This window comes from Gymnogyps californianus, chromosome 27, assembly GCF_018139145.2.
Source record: "Gymnogyps californianus isolate 813 chromosome 27, ASM1813914v2, whole genome shotgun sequence".
NCBI classification, from domain to species: Eukaryota; Metazoa; Chordata; class Aves; order Accipitriformes; family Cathartidae; genus Gymnogyps; species Gymnogyps californianus.
In genome coordinates this window covers 3,757,330-3,772,996 of record NC_059497.1, presented here as the reverse complement: position 1 = coordinate 3,772,996, position 15,667 = coordinate 3,757,330, and the positions used below count along the sequence as shown (strand labels likewise).

The 15,667-nt window shown below is 46.0% G+C and overlaps 1 protein-coding gene across 1 annotated transcript; it reads right to left on the bottom strand.

The window, feature by feature from the left end:
- Positions 1-311: 311 nt before the first annotated feature.
- Positions 312-4,851, bottom strand: LOC127026161 (acidic mammalian chitinase-like). Its single transcript, XM_050911257.1, has 11 exons — positions 4,827-4,851; positions 4,154-4,183; positions 3,231-3,432; positions 2,807-2,863; positions 2,549-2,714; positions 2,312-2,436; positions 1,720-1,828; positions 1,444-1,629; positions 1,180-1,299; positions 942-1,080; positions 312-583 (listed from the first exon to the last, which is right to left on the bottom strand). Exons 1-11 carry the CDS (start codon positions 4,849-4,851, stop codon positions 345-347), a joined length of 1,398 nt encoding a protein of 465 aa, XP_050767214.1. The 3' UTR covers positions 312-344.
- Positions 4,852-15,667: the final 10,816 nt, after the last annotated feature.

Sequence of the window (15,667 nt, the reverse complement as noted above, 5' to 3'; positions counted from 1 at the left end):
ATAGGTTGTGCTGTCAGGACCCTTCTCTCTGATCTCTCTTGTGACACAGCCTGATCTGCCCCGTTGTCTGCTCTTTGTCTTTTTCCCTGTGCCTGGCTGTCATGGTAGGGCAGCAAGAAACCCCTGGAAAATGCCATATTGGAATTAAGTCTAGCTTGTGGATTCAGGCCATTCCCTGAGCACAAGTGTAAGTATCATGAGAGAATCAGGGAGCATCAAAATACTAAGAGCAAGATGAGTTGAAACAGTGAGGATTGTTGCTTTTGCAGAACACTTTATTGAATCATTCTTATTCCGTGCAATTAGATCAGATGGGTCTGTTTGCTGTAATAGCATTGGTATCTTCATGGCCAGTTGCAGCAGGAGCAGCTGGTATCAAAGATGAGACCGTCATTGCAGCTCTGCACAAAGGTTTTGCCATTAGCGCAGTTGTAGAAGATGTTCTTGTTGGTTGCATCTGCATAGATGCCATTGGCCTTGCCAGCACAGAAGTCACTAACACCAGAGCCCTGACTCCCACTTCCAGCTGTATTACCAGGAGCTTCAGTGACTGGAGAACTGGGCTGAGTTGGAGGCACATAGTCTGAAATAAAAGCAGGAAACGGCTTATTTTTGTGTTGACAGTCTCTCAGCCCTCCCCTCCCTTCATAGGTCCTTTAGTGGTGGGGTCAGCTATTAAAGTGTGTTCCCCCAAAGTCTGGCCTGGCTCACACCAGGCCTTTGAAATATCTGGACCCAGGTCCAAGTTACAATCTCCCTCTTTTATCCCAGGGGATACAGACTGAAGGGATCTTTCCAGGACAATCTCTAGTTGTGGCTTCCACAGAAAGTCTTTATCCACCAAGGCTCCAGAGATAAAGGTTCATGGGTGTCTGAAGCCCTGCATCAGCCGTGAGCTAGGGAGTCACCTTCAAGAAGTACACGCTACTCAAGCTACTCACCGCCATTTTGCAGACCAAGACCGTTCTTCAGAGTGGTGATCAGGGGATATTTGCCTTCCTTGCAGAAAGTGCCAGTGAAGTCATCCAGATCAAGGGCCCAAACCACAGCACCTCCAAAATTGTTCTTCAGCCAGTCAACCTGTTCAGTGCCAGGGGAGAAATCCCAATTAGTCCCGGAACCTGCTACTGCAGAAGGCCTCCTGCCTTATTATTAGCACAGCCACGCATCCCACCATACCTTGATGTTGAAGCTCTTGATGTTGTCGTAGCCAACCCATTCATTGCCCTTGTAGGCATAGGGCACGTCCTGGGGGACATCCCAAGCCTGGGTGGCTCCAGAGTCCAGGAACATGCAGATCTAGGAAAAAAGGGCAGAGAGGGAGAAGTTAGCAAGTGTCCTGCAAAAAAGGGCAGTTGGAATATTACATGGGTTAAAAATTCCTTGCTGGGAAGTTTGAGGAGTGTTGTTCTTGGTGGCCTAGGTGTGAGCAAACACATATACCTCATAGTAAGCCAAGAATCCAGCCTGCTTTGTGTAAGGTCCAGCTGGCCCAGGTCCTGATGTTGGTGCCCCAATAGCAGTGTCAGATGGGTTTTGGAGGTAGAAGTTATGTCCATAGGTTGGGAATCCAACAAGGAGCTTCTCAGCTGGAGCACCATTATTCTTCCAATAGTTCATAGCATATTCCTATAAAAAAACCACCACAGTTCAAGTCTGTGCCAGGATATGTAGGCAGGAAGATGACTTCTGTGGCAGAGGCTCGCCAAATATACTTACAACACTGAGGTAGCTGTTACTGCCACTGTACAGAGGGCTGTTCTCCCCAGTCTGTCCATCCCAGGAGCCATAGAAGTCATAAGTCATCACATGGATGTAGTCCAAGTACCTGTGGAGAACATAGCGCACATCTATATCTCCTGGCCTGCTCAGTCACCCAGACCTGATTGTTCCTTTAGTGCTGGCCATTTACCCCACCACATGCCTGGCCATGTCCCCACTTTCTGCAAATCTGAGTTCTTCAAGATCTTTTCTGAGCTGGCCTTGTAAGCGCTGGAGCCAATTCTTTCCTCCAGAGGCGGGAGGCAGAGGTCAAGGCAGAGTGGGAATTGTGCTGGTATTCTGGGAACCGAGAGATGTTCCCCGATGGCATGGAGTGGCTGGAGCCAGCCTGTTGTTACACTTGCGTTCCTGAGGTGTCCCCTTCCCCACCAAACAAGCACCACTCATAGCATTCTTGCCTTACGCAAAAGAGTAGGGACCCCACATGCATTGAAGTTGGTTTCTGCCAGATAATGGCAGAGTTTCCCTTAACGTCTTGAAGGAAGACCACTTAACTCACAGAAACGATACCTGAGAGTTTGCTACTCACTTTCCAAGCTCAGGAATCTGGTAGCCAGCCTGAATGTTGGAAAGTCCTGCAGCAACAGCTGCAGTGACCATGAGACGGGGCTTGCTGACCTGTTTGGCTTCCTGCTCAAAGGCTGCCAACATTTCCTGAGGGATGCCAAGAAACAAGTCTCACCATGGACTCTCTTGGCTGAGGCTTTGCGTCTGCCCAGGGCTCTGGCCAGAGCTGTGCAGAGCAGAGGGCTTGACCAAAACCTACCTTAACCAGGACGGTAAAGAGAGTCTTGTCCTGGGGTGGGCTGCCCCTGGACCCAGGGTATTCCCAGTCAATGTCCAGCCCATCAAATTGATACTGGCGCAGGAATTTGATGACGGACTTGATGAAGGTCTGGCGGTTCTCGGGAGTGGAAACCATTGTGGAGAACCTAGGGAAGCAGAGCAGGACAGTTGGTGCCTCTTTCCCCCTCTCCCTCCCTTTCCAGGATGCTGTTATGGGAAGGAGATGGTTTGAACTTACTTGTCTGTCCCGAAATTCCATCCTCCGATAGACAGCAGAGTCTTCAGATTTCTGTTCCTGCAAAGGACGGGACAGGAACATATTTCACTACAAGGAATGGTTCAGTCTTACCAATTTCTAACTTTATACAACAGACCAACATAAAGCACAGTGCTCTTGCTTTTCTTGAAAGTTTCTGCTGTAGCTGCCTTTGTAGGCTGTGATCTCTTGGTGTGAAACCCAAAGAGCAAGTCTGGAGCGCACTGAGTCACTGTCACTGTTCTCAAAGGACCAGTGCTGGCAGCCTGCCCTGCCCTCCCCATCACTATCTGCCTCTTCTCCCTGGCATCCCTCAACCATGGATTGTGCTGCCATTGTGCAGAGAACAGATGCTGGGCAGGACTGAGAGGGAGAACAAGTGATGCCCTTTGCTCTCGGTACATACTGGTTCTTCAAGCCATTGAAGGATTTGTAAAGGATCTCGTCGTTCCATTCGTAAGTTGTGATCTCATTGTTGGACATCCCAGCAAAGGCGTAGATCAGATGGTTGCACAGGCACGGGTCGATGTTGTCAGGCATGAATTTTCCCAGGCCAGGCCTATACTGGGCCCAGTTGGTGAAGTAACATGACAGCACATAGGCAGTGCCTGCGGAGAAATAGAGGAGGTGGGGTCGATATGGACTGCACTGAAGAGATACTAGTAACTTCAGGCGGAGTATCATAACTAGATCTGATGAGAAATGACTGGGCAATGTTTCCCTGCAGGGTAAGGAGTTCAGAGAAAGTGAAGTAGGGTTGGATATCCCTCTGGGAACTGGCTCTCCAAGGATAATAATGGATTTCTTTCCTTCCTACTTTGTTTCAGTAGATGAGTCAGTCTAGGAGCCTCTTGCACCCTTAAACTTATCAATCAGGGTGGTTCTGAGTGCTGGGTCTCTTCCCCAGACTGAATCTTTCTCCTTTGCTGCCACGTAAGGAAGAACAGAGGCAGAAGGGATCTTGGGTGAAGTGCCTGGAAGGTGGAAGGCTCTTTGCGTGTTTGCTGTGCCACCTGTTTGACCTGCCTTTGAAAGCTTCTGCAAAGACCAAGCTAGTGGCTCTGCTCATGCTTCATTCAAGCTGAGCAGGAAGGGGCTGCTAAGAGGAAGCTTGCGTGAAAGAAAGCAACATATTTGCACTTTAGATTAAGCATGCCATGCTTCATCAAGCTTTTGTCTTCAGAGACACCGTCACTGTGTGCCTGCCTGCCTCTCCTTCCTCCCCCGTGGCTTGTAAAAGAATTAGCTAGTAAGTCTGTTCCAGTTGCCTGCGTGTGCCCTAACTAAGAAGGGTTTGGTAGAGTTTTTTTGGGGGTAGAAAGCACATACCTATCTGGGCGTTCAGCAGGAGAACCAGACCTTTAAAGAAAAAAGTGTGGGATTAGTCTTAGAACTGAGAAATATGGTAATGCCTGAACTAGCAGAAACTCTCTGGTATACATCCTGTAATGCAGACAATAAAATTGCTTCTATCAATGGGCCTATTTTTGCTCCTCTTCATGAGGATCTGTCTGAACCCAGCATAACCTGTCTCCCAGGTCACAGTTCATTCTGCTCAAAGGGCACACAGAGGAACTCATGGTCATTAACGGCTCAATGTTCTGCTGCTGCTTTCAGCCAGGGTTAGGCAACGGGTGATCTTGATGCCTGTAAGCATGGCTGAAGTAGCAGAAGCCTTTTGGAATATACTCTGCTATGGAGACAGTAATAGCCTTTCTATCAGAATGACCAGTTTTCCTCCTCAGAGTGTCACTTTCTTGGTCCAAGCTAATTTTTCAATTTAATAAAGCAATTAAATCAGGAATTTGCATATCTAAAGAAAAACAAATCAACTCCAAAAGTAGTGCAACACATAATCATCCGGAAGTAACTGCTATATATTTTCCTTTGACAGAAGAGAGTGTGCTGCATTTTTAATCCCCAAAAATCTCCTATATAGCAGTGAAAGAACCACAAATACTTGTCATAAAGGTAGAAAACTAAGTTTTGAAGCAGGACTTACCAGTAAGCAAAGTGAGCTTGGCCATCTTTGACCAGGACTGATCTGGCACAGACCATCTCCCACTTTTATACGCTTCTCTCATTTCATGCCAGTCTTGTACCAACAAAGATGGACAAATATTACGAAACTTGATAAAGATCAGTATCACAAAAAAATGATACCAGTACAATGGGCCTTAACACTCTGGCTGGAGCACTGCTATTATCAGGCTATGCCATGTCATGGTGCGCAGGAGTAGCTGGAGAACAAGATTAGATGGCTTTTATTCTTAGAAATTTTGTTTATAGCAACAGGCTTTGTGTCAACACTGGCGATTACGCAGTGATAGATGGCTGAAGTGTTCAACCTTGCGTTGTCAGTGTGTCTGCCCAGAGGTGGTAGGCACTGCCAAACCCAAGGTGGTTTACAAAGGTTTTGTCTCCTTGGCTGGGGCAGTCAGCAAGGCAGGACTGAGTAGGGCTTAGGCTCACAGCAGTGGGCTTTTTGGGGACACAGGAACTGAGCTCACTTGCTGTAGGCAAACTATCTGTTGGGATCCAGGGGGCTTTGTGATCTGAGCTGTCTCTTGTCCACACCATCTGAGCTTGTTGTTACTTCACGGAAGTGGAGAGGATTTCCTGGTGTCCCATAACCAAGCGAATCAGAATCAGCTTCTGCTGAGTTGTTCTCCCACCTGTTCTTGGTGACTATTGTTGTCAGGAAATAAGAAAAAGAAGGTGAGAAGAGTGCTTTAACATGTGCCTTAAACAATTAGTGTACTGCTGGCCCAGAGAGTGGATGCTTAGCAGCCTAATGAACAAACATGACAGTGTCTTGCCAAGATAATTTTCTTCAAGCAGAAGCATTATTTCTTGGAGGTCAAGCTCTACAAGAGAGAGCCGAGGGACAGAGTATCACGCAGGTTTCATTTCCTCTCGCACTTATTCCCTCCTCTTTTTGCTCAGCTTTTTCCCGAACTGAGAGACCTCTGTGTTGCCAAGCATTCATGTCTTGCCTTAGGTTTCTGTGAAGTGAAGTTACCGAATCTCTTTTATTCTATATGAGCTTGTCAGCGGTCGTTGTTGTGAAAGGCTTTTTTTAAACAGCAATGTATCTGTTTTAGCTTAAATGTCTCACTTCGATGCTTTTAGGATGCGATGTCTTTCTTCTAAGCATATCTGAATGGAATTTTTTAAAAGGCAGTTACAGGTGCTGAAAATGATGCTTTTATCTCAAAATATTCTTTCTTCATCTTTGTTTCATCTTCAGTCCAGGTGGAGACTCAAAGCTATTACTGTGTTCGAAGAGATATGTGGTTTCTTTCCTTTTGCACAGTAGGCATTATCAGGGCTAGTGCAAATGTTGTAAGACACCGCGGGCACGTGGCCAGTTGCTCTGCACTGAGATGTTGCTTAATTCCTGTTATGATGATGTGAAGGTGAATTTGCAGTAGGTCACTCAGACTTAGTTGAATGGGAGCCTGGAAAACATCCTGAAGTTGCCCATATCACATGGTGGCACTGAAGTCACTGACCTGCAGATTAAAATGCATTAGACTGACCCTTCAGGTTTCGTGTATGCACTGGATGAGATATGGCACATAATGAAAGGACAACCATCTTCAAGGAGTATTTTTCCAGTGTGTTTCTTAGTTGATAAAGTTAACACAGTACAAACTCAGTTGGAATAGATTCGGAAAATCCCACCCTCAGTGACCTCTGGAGCCGTGCAGGTCTGTTATCTGTAGAAGTACATTTCGGTGTGAAAAGGAAAGCATTTGGGGAAGGATCAAGGACATTAATTTATCTGCATGTGGTGGTAACAAATGTCAGTTGGTCAAATCCTGGAGTTTTTCTTCAGGAGTTTTTCTGCCTTCTTTCTGTCCTAAGAAAGGTTGTTTGCCATTGGCTCCTGTGGGAGTGGTAGTAGGCCTTAAGTAAGGGCAGAAGAATTGGTCCTCATGAAAAGGATTCAAGTTAAAAGAGAGTTGAGTATGCAGACAGAGACCTTGCACATTATTCCTGTAGCTGAAGTGTTGGGTTTCAGAGAGATCCACCAATCTGGATTATTTCTGCTTTAGCTTCACTCCACGCACCAACTAAAACTGTCATTATGCTGATTCTGTGACTATGCTAGGACTAACTCTTGTCTGCCATTCAACTGCCTGGGCTCTTTTCTGATGGTCATGGAAAGGAGACCCTGATTTTCATGTTGTCTCCAGCTGAGCAGTGCCCAGGTGTTCCTTTCCTGGTGTGGACCTCCAGGATGGTTCCTTAAGCTTTCTCATCTTTTCAGGCCCAGAGGTTTGTCAGATTCAGGCATGGTGCTTGCACAGCCTTGCACCCATCTCCTGTGAGACGTGTCTGACAGCTGACTCTCAGCAAACTCTCTAAAAACTGCTGGTTTCCCCAAAGACCTTAGCCATCCAGGCCTTCCTAACCTCGGTGTACATGAGCCATTGCTTTACAGAGGTTGTTTTGTTCTCCCTGCCCTCGCTATGGAGGTTAGGCAGGTCACTGTGGAAGGCTAAACTGGGGAGAAATGTAAAGGCAATGCAATGGCACCATGTGTTTTGGAGAGCCCTATCTTAACCCTTATCTGGATGCAGAGGTACAGGTATCAGTCTCCTGGTACAGGGAGACTGGAGCTGACAGCCGATACAGGCATTTGTGCTGATGGCAGCGCTACGACAGCCAAAGTTCATGTTAGCAATGCAGACATATATTAGGTAGAAGGGCCCTTGGCTAGGTATATGCAAGATCCGGCTTTGGATTTCCATGTGAAGCGAGGCTGCAAAGATGCTGTTGAGCTAGCTTAAATGCATTCTGGATTTGGATGTGAGAAGCTATGTGATTTTGCACATAAAAACCTGGGGAGAGCTATGCCTGTTTTGGGCTGCTGATCTGATGTTCCTCATTGCATGCAGACAACTTACTACCGCCACGGAGACAATCTGTTGCCAGTATGTTTTTTCTTAGTGTGGAGTGGTGTTCTTGGAAATTCCTTGGGAATCTTCCTATGAGAATTTATCCCAGATATGTCTGCATATATGTATAAATGTATAGCCTACGTTGGGAGTAGCAGGGAGAAGAAGTATTTCTTGGAGTAATATAGATTACCATAGGAGCAAGTATGGGCATTGCTATCTTCTATGTTGTCAGACTTTTTTCTCTTTAATGGTGGTTACTCTTCTAGGTCTGGATCCTTTTTCTCTCATCTCTGTTCACAAATGGTTAATATGAACAATAGGAAGCTATTCAGAATTGTCAAAAGTCCGTTGAAGCTAGTTTGCTGAAAGTTTCTGAGGAGGAAAAGGGTAATGTTTGGAGGGAACACATAGAGGTAAGCTCTTTCTGCCAGCTTGCTAAATTTTTCCTTCATCTCTTGGGAGAGATTTAAGCATCTTATGCTTAAATTCTCTTTAATGGGCTGGAAAAAACCAGCTGTGCATGAAGGAAATCACAATGATTAACTTTTTAGTGTGAAGCACTTTAAGGGTGTTAAATATGATCTGGCACTATGGTAAAATGTGATAAACTCTTTCTTTCAAACCTATGCTCTATACTTGGCTGGGTAGTGCTTTCTGATATGCTCTGAGAGGTCTGTACGGGAACCTCATTTCCTTATGAGCTAGAAGGGTTGAATCTCCTGAGAAATCAGCATGCTCTCTCTCACTTAGCGTACAGCACAGCCTTGTCTGATATCAGCAGCATTAGTTTTCACCTCTTTTGTTTTTATCAGCTAGCCTCATAAAAAACTCTCACTCCCAAAGAATCATCTAATTCCATGAATTAAACAAAGGAAGAAATTGAGTTAAAGGAAGAAGTTTCCCTGCACATGCAGCTTCTCGATTTGCAATTAAGTGCACCTTGACAGCACTGCAGGAGGCAAAATGAAAGCAAAATAAAAGTATTAGCATGTAGTTTTAACTAAGGAGAGCATCTTCCCCCTGCTTTACAAGAATCTTGTAGTCAGTGGCTGGGTACTATCAGCAATTAAAATATCCAACAGTAGGTGTCAATGTTGCTTGCTCTTCCCAACCGTGTAGATGGAGTGCTTTTCTAGCAGTCTTCTGATAGCATTTCAAGAAGAAATGTGCTTGCAGGCCAGGAAGCTTAGTTGCTGCTCCTCTTTTTTTAATCACAAATAGAGATCTGAGATTAACAGGACATTTTTTGCACTTTCAAATAGAAATGGAATGCTTCATTCTTGCTATATAAAAATAATGAGGATAAGGGCTGAACTTTGTTCAGTTCATTTCTCCAGAGCTGTATAACCTACATAAGACATGACTATCTTAGAGTGAAAGAGGAGCTATTAAAGACATCTGTCCAAAAACTAGCCTAACCTCGCAACATGTCAGGATGCCTATTAAGACATTAGTCATTTTGTTAATATGCCCAGGAAATCGCATCCCCTTATAGAAGAGCATCCCAGTGCCTGGGCAGGGTACTGATAAATCTATGCTTTTTGGCTGTCTCAAATGTTTAAGTCACCTGCTTATGTCTCTAACAGAGAATTTAGGCTCACTTCCTGTCCCTTCCGCCTTTCCTTACCAGCATAGTAAGTATATATTGCAGGGGAAAATGGGCTTGAGTAGTCAATTTAAAGATAGAAACTTAATTTCCCTGGGTCCATGTCATGTGTGTGCAGTCTCTGCAATATGCCTAGTTTTATTCAAGTGGCTTTGGGTGAAGCAGGCCTAAATTGTGTGTGGCCTTGGCATATGTCCCTTATTAATCTGCTAGGAAAAGGAAATTTCAAACCATCTCTGATGTATTTATGGTTTCCAAACCTTTTCTATTGGGCACTTTTTTGCTGTGGAGCAAACCCTGGTTTTCACACTGGCAAAACATGAAACAAAGCAGTCACACCAGATTATTCACTCCAGTGATAAATGTTACATCCTGACAGCAGTTCCGCAGGTTCTCCTACCAACTGCCTGGTTTTGCTCAAAGCTCTATATACTTGATAAGCATTTTATCATGAAGATCAGAGCAATCTTATCTACTCCTTCCTGGCAAACTACATTTAAATGCAGCCATCTCCATCCTGGACATAGTAAGCAGCTTCAGACTCCTACCCAATGCTTGATCCTGAGTTCAGCTCATGCTCCAGGGCCTGTAAAAGAGGATGTATTTCTGATGCCAGCACATGTCAATGGCCTATACCATGGCCCTGCCTAAACTGTGCTGTGTCAAATATCAAACCTCTGGGAGCAGCAAAAAGCAAGCAAAACAAAATCAACAACCCCTTTATACATAAATGCCTGCAGCAAGAAGTAACCCTTTATTTTCACTTTGCTAAAAGTGAGAGAGCTTTTGTGCCATGATCAGGACAGCTTGACTCAATGGTGGTTTTATTTCTTACAAGGTCTTAGCTTTTACCTTGCCATCTTGGCAAAAGTTTACCTGCTTGACTTGGCTTAAAATCTAAGGGAGGAATATCAACGAATCACTGACTGCTACTTTGAGATGTGTTGCTTCCAATGCCCAGTCCAGGAAGTGTTAGGAGATAACCTGTTCTCCTCCTCTTCCTTCGGTTTCTGCTTTAGATAGAGGAATGGTGGAGTTTCTTCCTTTCAAAAGCGGGGTGAAAGGTATCAGGAGTCTGGTCAGCCTGGACCTAAGGGAATGACGGGAACACCTTTACCTCAGCTTTAATGTTCTGCATATCCTGAGGCTGGAGTTGAGCTGGAGGCAGGGGAAGGAATAGACTCTACAGGCTCAAACTTCATTAGAGATGCATGGAGCATGTTTAAAGAGACCTATCTGGGTCTCCTATCAAGCGCTTTGGTGATAATGCTGGTCTCCCAATGGCTTAACAGCTTTTAAGAGCTGAGCTCTACTTGGGGGCTGCTGATCTTCTTGGGAAACTGTCCCACTCTCTTCAGGAGTCTGACAAAGAATTAAGAAAATATGGCTGCAGTGTCAGTGGCCAAACATGAAAATCTGGCTCCACATCCAGTTGAGTATGTATACACTTGCTTAAGTTACTGCCACTATAATCCAATGCCTGTAAACGGAGTCCTGAAAAAGGATCTCTCCTACCTCCAAGTCACGTAACCCTTGGACGTGTCCTTCACTGTGCAGCACACAGAGCTGACGGTGGCTGGTGTAATAGTATCTGTGCAAAGAGGAGATAGCTGGAACGCCTTTGGGTCTGGCATCTGCTCAGCTGCCTGACTGAGAGCTTTGAGAGTGATTTGGGAGCTGTCTTGGTCCAAGTCCCTTTCTGTTCTTCTAAACAGATCATTTGGTATAGCTGAAAGACTCGTGTTGCTGCTGCCATGAGAACCATCCTGTGGGAAGCCCAGGCTGAAGAGCCAGCACCACTACCTGCAGTGTAACATGGTCTATCCAGGAGCACATGATGTGTAGGAAATGTCTGGCATCTGTTCTTGTTCAGATTCACGGCAAGAAATTAGGAGCTTTAAAGCTCCTCAGATTCCCTCCTCCAAAAGATAATGACACCATGTAGGTCTTGGGTGGGGACTTCACGCAGACAGGCGTTCAGGGCACTTTGCCTGTCTCTTTGATTCTTACGACACCACTTCATTGGTTTAAAGGTCTCTATTTTTAAGTCTGCTTTCCCCAGTACTAACTCCTTGTTACAAAAGCTGGATCTGTTCTGCTTCACACCATCTTCCTCTGGCATTTGATTTCCCTTCTCTCCACAGCTCATTGAGTGGAACTAAAGAACTGCTGATTTTCAGATACCAACCATTCCTTGCCTCCCGGGGGAAATTCTTGCCTTCTGCATGTACATTCCCAGAAATATCTCTGACTCACTCTGATTACAAAATGCTGCAGCCATTTTCCCAGCTACTTCTACACAGTGTCATCGTTTATTCACCTTTTGTCCCCAGGTATATTTTATAAGGACTTAGAAGAGTTCTTTTCATGAGGAATTTGATGCAGTACTGCAATCGCCCATTGCATATTCTTTCCTTACAGCACATCTTTCATCTTTCCTTATTCTCTGTTGGCACTAAACTGCTATAATTAGGTGCTGTAAACAAATCTGAAGCTTCTCTGATGTTGTGAAACACTCAAACTTGATTTCTGACCATCCTGTTCCTCAAATAAACCTTGACTCTGCACTGCAGGCATCCTACTAACATTCCCTGGTGATCAGGGTTGAGGCAATGCATTCACCAGCTCTCTGTGGTGGTGGTGAACCCCAGCGAACAGGCTCCTCTCTGTGCCTAGGAATGGGCTGCAGATCCTTCCACCTATCCTTGTAGCCAAGTGTTAGTCCCAAGAATTATTTCCTGGTCTGTCAGCAAGTGAGAACAGGCCTTCGAAAGGCGACATGTGTGCATAGGATACAGATTCACAAATTGCTCACTTGCACATAAATATCTATGCCCAAATGCAGGTGTGTGCAGGTAGGCAAAACGTACTGCAAAAAGGTTATATATGCATGGATGAACATGCACATGGGTGTTATTTTAGCTAAGGAAGTATCACATGAAGAATGCTTTGTTTCAGCTGCTCTGGATTTTTCTTTGCTTTTGCTATTTTTATGCACCTTACGTCACATGCAAATTTTTTATAGTCTGATCTTGTAAAAATTGGATTTATTAAAGCATATAATCCTCAAAAATCCACTTAAGATTGAAAATGCATATTAGAGCCTAAACTATTATAATCTATTATTTAGAAAAATAGCAGCACCAAGCATGCAGATCCTGAACTTCTTACAGTCAGGATTCAAAGTGGCAGGTTCAGTCAGGCTGCTCCATGTAACATGACCTGTTCTCCCCATCCATCTCACCCTGACAATCCCCATTATCTGTGAGGAAAGAACCAGATGCCCTGGATTGCGAGCTGAGACTAGCTGAGAGTATTGGGTGCTAATCCATCCCTGAACGCTGCAGCCGGGCACTGACGTACAGCCATCGTCTTGCGTTTGCATCCAGTGTTCATGAGGTCTAGTCGTTACCAGTAACTTATAGCAGGGCTACAGGAACTTCCTTTCGGGCTTGTTCTTTTTCCTCTGAACCCTTCAGAGGAGGCTCTGCCCCCACAACAGCATCCCAGCTCATCTAATTACTTACTAAGCTCTTTTTCTGGTTAGCCGACATCTGCCCATTTCCAGTTAATCCTTGTTCACAAGCTCAATAACCTGAGCCATCTGTATAGGTAAGAGAGATAAGCTTCCCATTAAACATTTACAGGACATAACAAGAGAGTATTGAAGCAACAGTTGCTGAGACAGCCCAGGCGGGTGTCTGTGTGCAGGGGAGTATCTGACCCTGTGCCTCTAACTGCCACGCTGTAATCGAACGAGAAAAATACATGGGTCTAAAAATGTATGTGGACCGCCAACACATCCCCAGAAGGGTACGTGCTCCCCTCACTTACATCCATGAATGTTCTCGCTATATTAACATGATAAAGGCTTTTAAAATAATTCAATAGCATTTTGGGCCCTAGAAGTCCTAGCAACCAAAGAGCCTTTAAATAAAACATTCACTACTTAAGCAGCAGCTCTAGATGCCCTTTAACCTCAAATGCTTAAAAATAGCTCAGAAGTCAGTCTGACCCCCCGTTCGGCTTTCCTGAACAGGGTGAAACGTGTCCTTAATTCTAGGCAGAGACGTTATCTTTGTCCCCACACTTCATCAGTTACTGTCCTTGTTTTTAAAGAACAGTTTTGTTTCAAAATCTTGCTAGGATGGGGTTTTATCTCGCAGAGCGCCTCCGTCCTTTTTCCTGTTCAAGGTTTCCATCTCTGGGGCAGCACAGAGAACAAGATCCTTTGCCGATATATCCCATTCCCTGAGCAGCGATTAGTGCCAACAGAGGGGTAAAGTTTTGCCTAAAAACCTTTATGAAAACTAAGGTGTCTCGGCAATGAAGCCAGGGCATTGACAACTTTTTAAGCCTATCTCAAGATCCGGGGTGAGGGTTGGCAGCTAATCGCTTTTAAGGTTGCAAAGAGTTTAAGGGGTCACAAAAGGGGAGACGGTGACTTCTCTGCTCCCTCAGCGCCAAGGCGAAGCACAAGCAACCGGGGCTGAAATCTTCTGAGCTGTGAGTGAACTTCTCCGAGGCTCGGGGGACCAGAGGGGCCTCGGGGGACCACAGAGGCTTCGGTGGCAAAAGCACAGTGCTAGCTCCTTCCCGGTAATTCCCGTGCGGAGCCACGGGGGGCCGCCCCCGGGCCGCCCCCGCCGTGCGGCCCCGCGACAGGGGCCGGGGCGTGGGCAGGGGCCGCCCCCGGCGTGCGGCCCCGCCGGGCCTGCAATCGGATCCGCGTTCTGCAAACTGATCCTTGCTGTCAGCTGGCCTGACGCAAAATCGAGGGCATGCACATCCAGGGCCTGCGCATCCAGGGCGGGCACATCGAGGGGGTACACATCGAGGGGGTACACACATTGAGGGGGTACACATCGAGGGGGTACCTAACGAGGGGGTACACACATCGAGGGCATGCACGTTGTGGTCTTAAACCTGGGTGCGAACTGGCAGCATGGGTACCTCTGCGCTGGCTGGCAAGTTGGTGCTTGTAGAAAGTTAGTTTGGAGCTGGCTTGGGAGCGAGAGATGATCGGCTCTCCACCTCCACGTGGGGTCCAAGATGCTGGTATAGTAAATGCACAGGCCTATACCACCACCCTTGAAAAAGCACCTACTTCTGTTAGCTAATGGCTACAGGAGGCTCCCGTCCCCAGTGCAGACCAGTCAAGATCTCTCCAATCTTGCATTAATAACTTTTTTCCTCTGATGGAGTAGGCTGTCAGCCTGATTATCTCACTGCTTGGAGCTTGAGCTTCAATTGCAAGGTGATGTGGCTGATCTGCTAGCTTTGCTGTGCAAAGCTGCCTACTTTGAGTGGGTGCTCTCCTGTTTGGAGTGAGGTGCTGAGAAGCAGAGACCTGGTGTGGTTTGTAGTGTTGCTGTCAGCAGGTTATGGGAGAATCTGTGTGTCCTGGGGACAGGAGGCTGGGTACCTCATCAGGGTACATTGCTTCCAGCTTGTTATGCTTTCAACTTTTGCTTACAACGTAGAAGTTGTACTTCAGTCCAGGAACTGAAACACCTAGTGCAGCCAGCTGTCCGCCTGGTCATATCTAAAGACAACTTGAATTTCACAAGCCCCAGTCTGTGCTGGCTGGTGTAACTCAGAGCAGATTCAGCAAATAATTCTGAATATTGCAGACATGAGAGAAAACCCAGGTAGGCTGAGGACTGTGGCTAACTTGAAAGCAGTAAAAGTGAAATTCATCAAAGAAACTACCAATTACTTACTTCACTCAGGGACATGCTGCAGGGAAGGCAGCACTAGGTTTCTAGCGTGTGAATACATTTCTGCTCAGCGCTTGCATGCTGGCTAGCCTGTTCAGTGGGGCGTGGGAGTGGGGAAGTTGGAGTAAGGGCATTGTCCTGAGTTTAATCTTGTATTCGTATCTTTCGGTATGGGGATTCTCCTGGGGCTGATCTAGGGCAGAGAGAGCCTTGAAAAGCTGCCAGGTTCAGGTTTGTTTGGGGAGTGGAGGAGGAAGTGGAAGTAGAAGCCTCTGTATAATAGTCTCTTGAAACAGCAATCATTTCTCCTCATTGATCAGACACAGTGAGGGAGGGTGTGAAGGGGCTTCCCTTCCATTTGCTGACCCTTTATTTTAACCCCAGGGAAATGAACACACCCTTGTTCCATCTGTAGCTGGGACATAGCCACGTCTCTGCACAGACCCGAGATGCTCTCTGTGCCTCTCTTCCTTTCTGTCCTCACTTACAGGCTGGATGCAGTCACTCTTTCAAGCATCCAGGCATCCTGAATGTGCTTCTCACCGGGAGCCCTTTGTTGTCATGCCAATCTCTATAAAAACTTTAAAATCTGCCAGTGCCCACCACA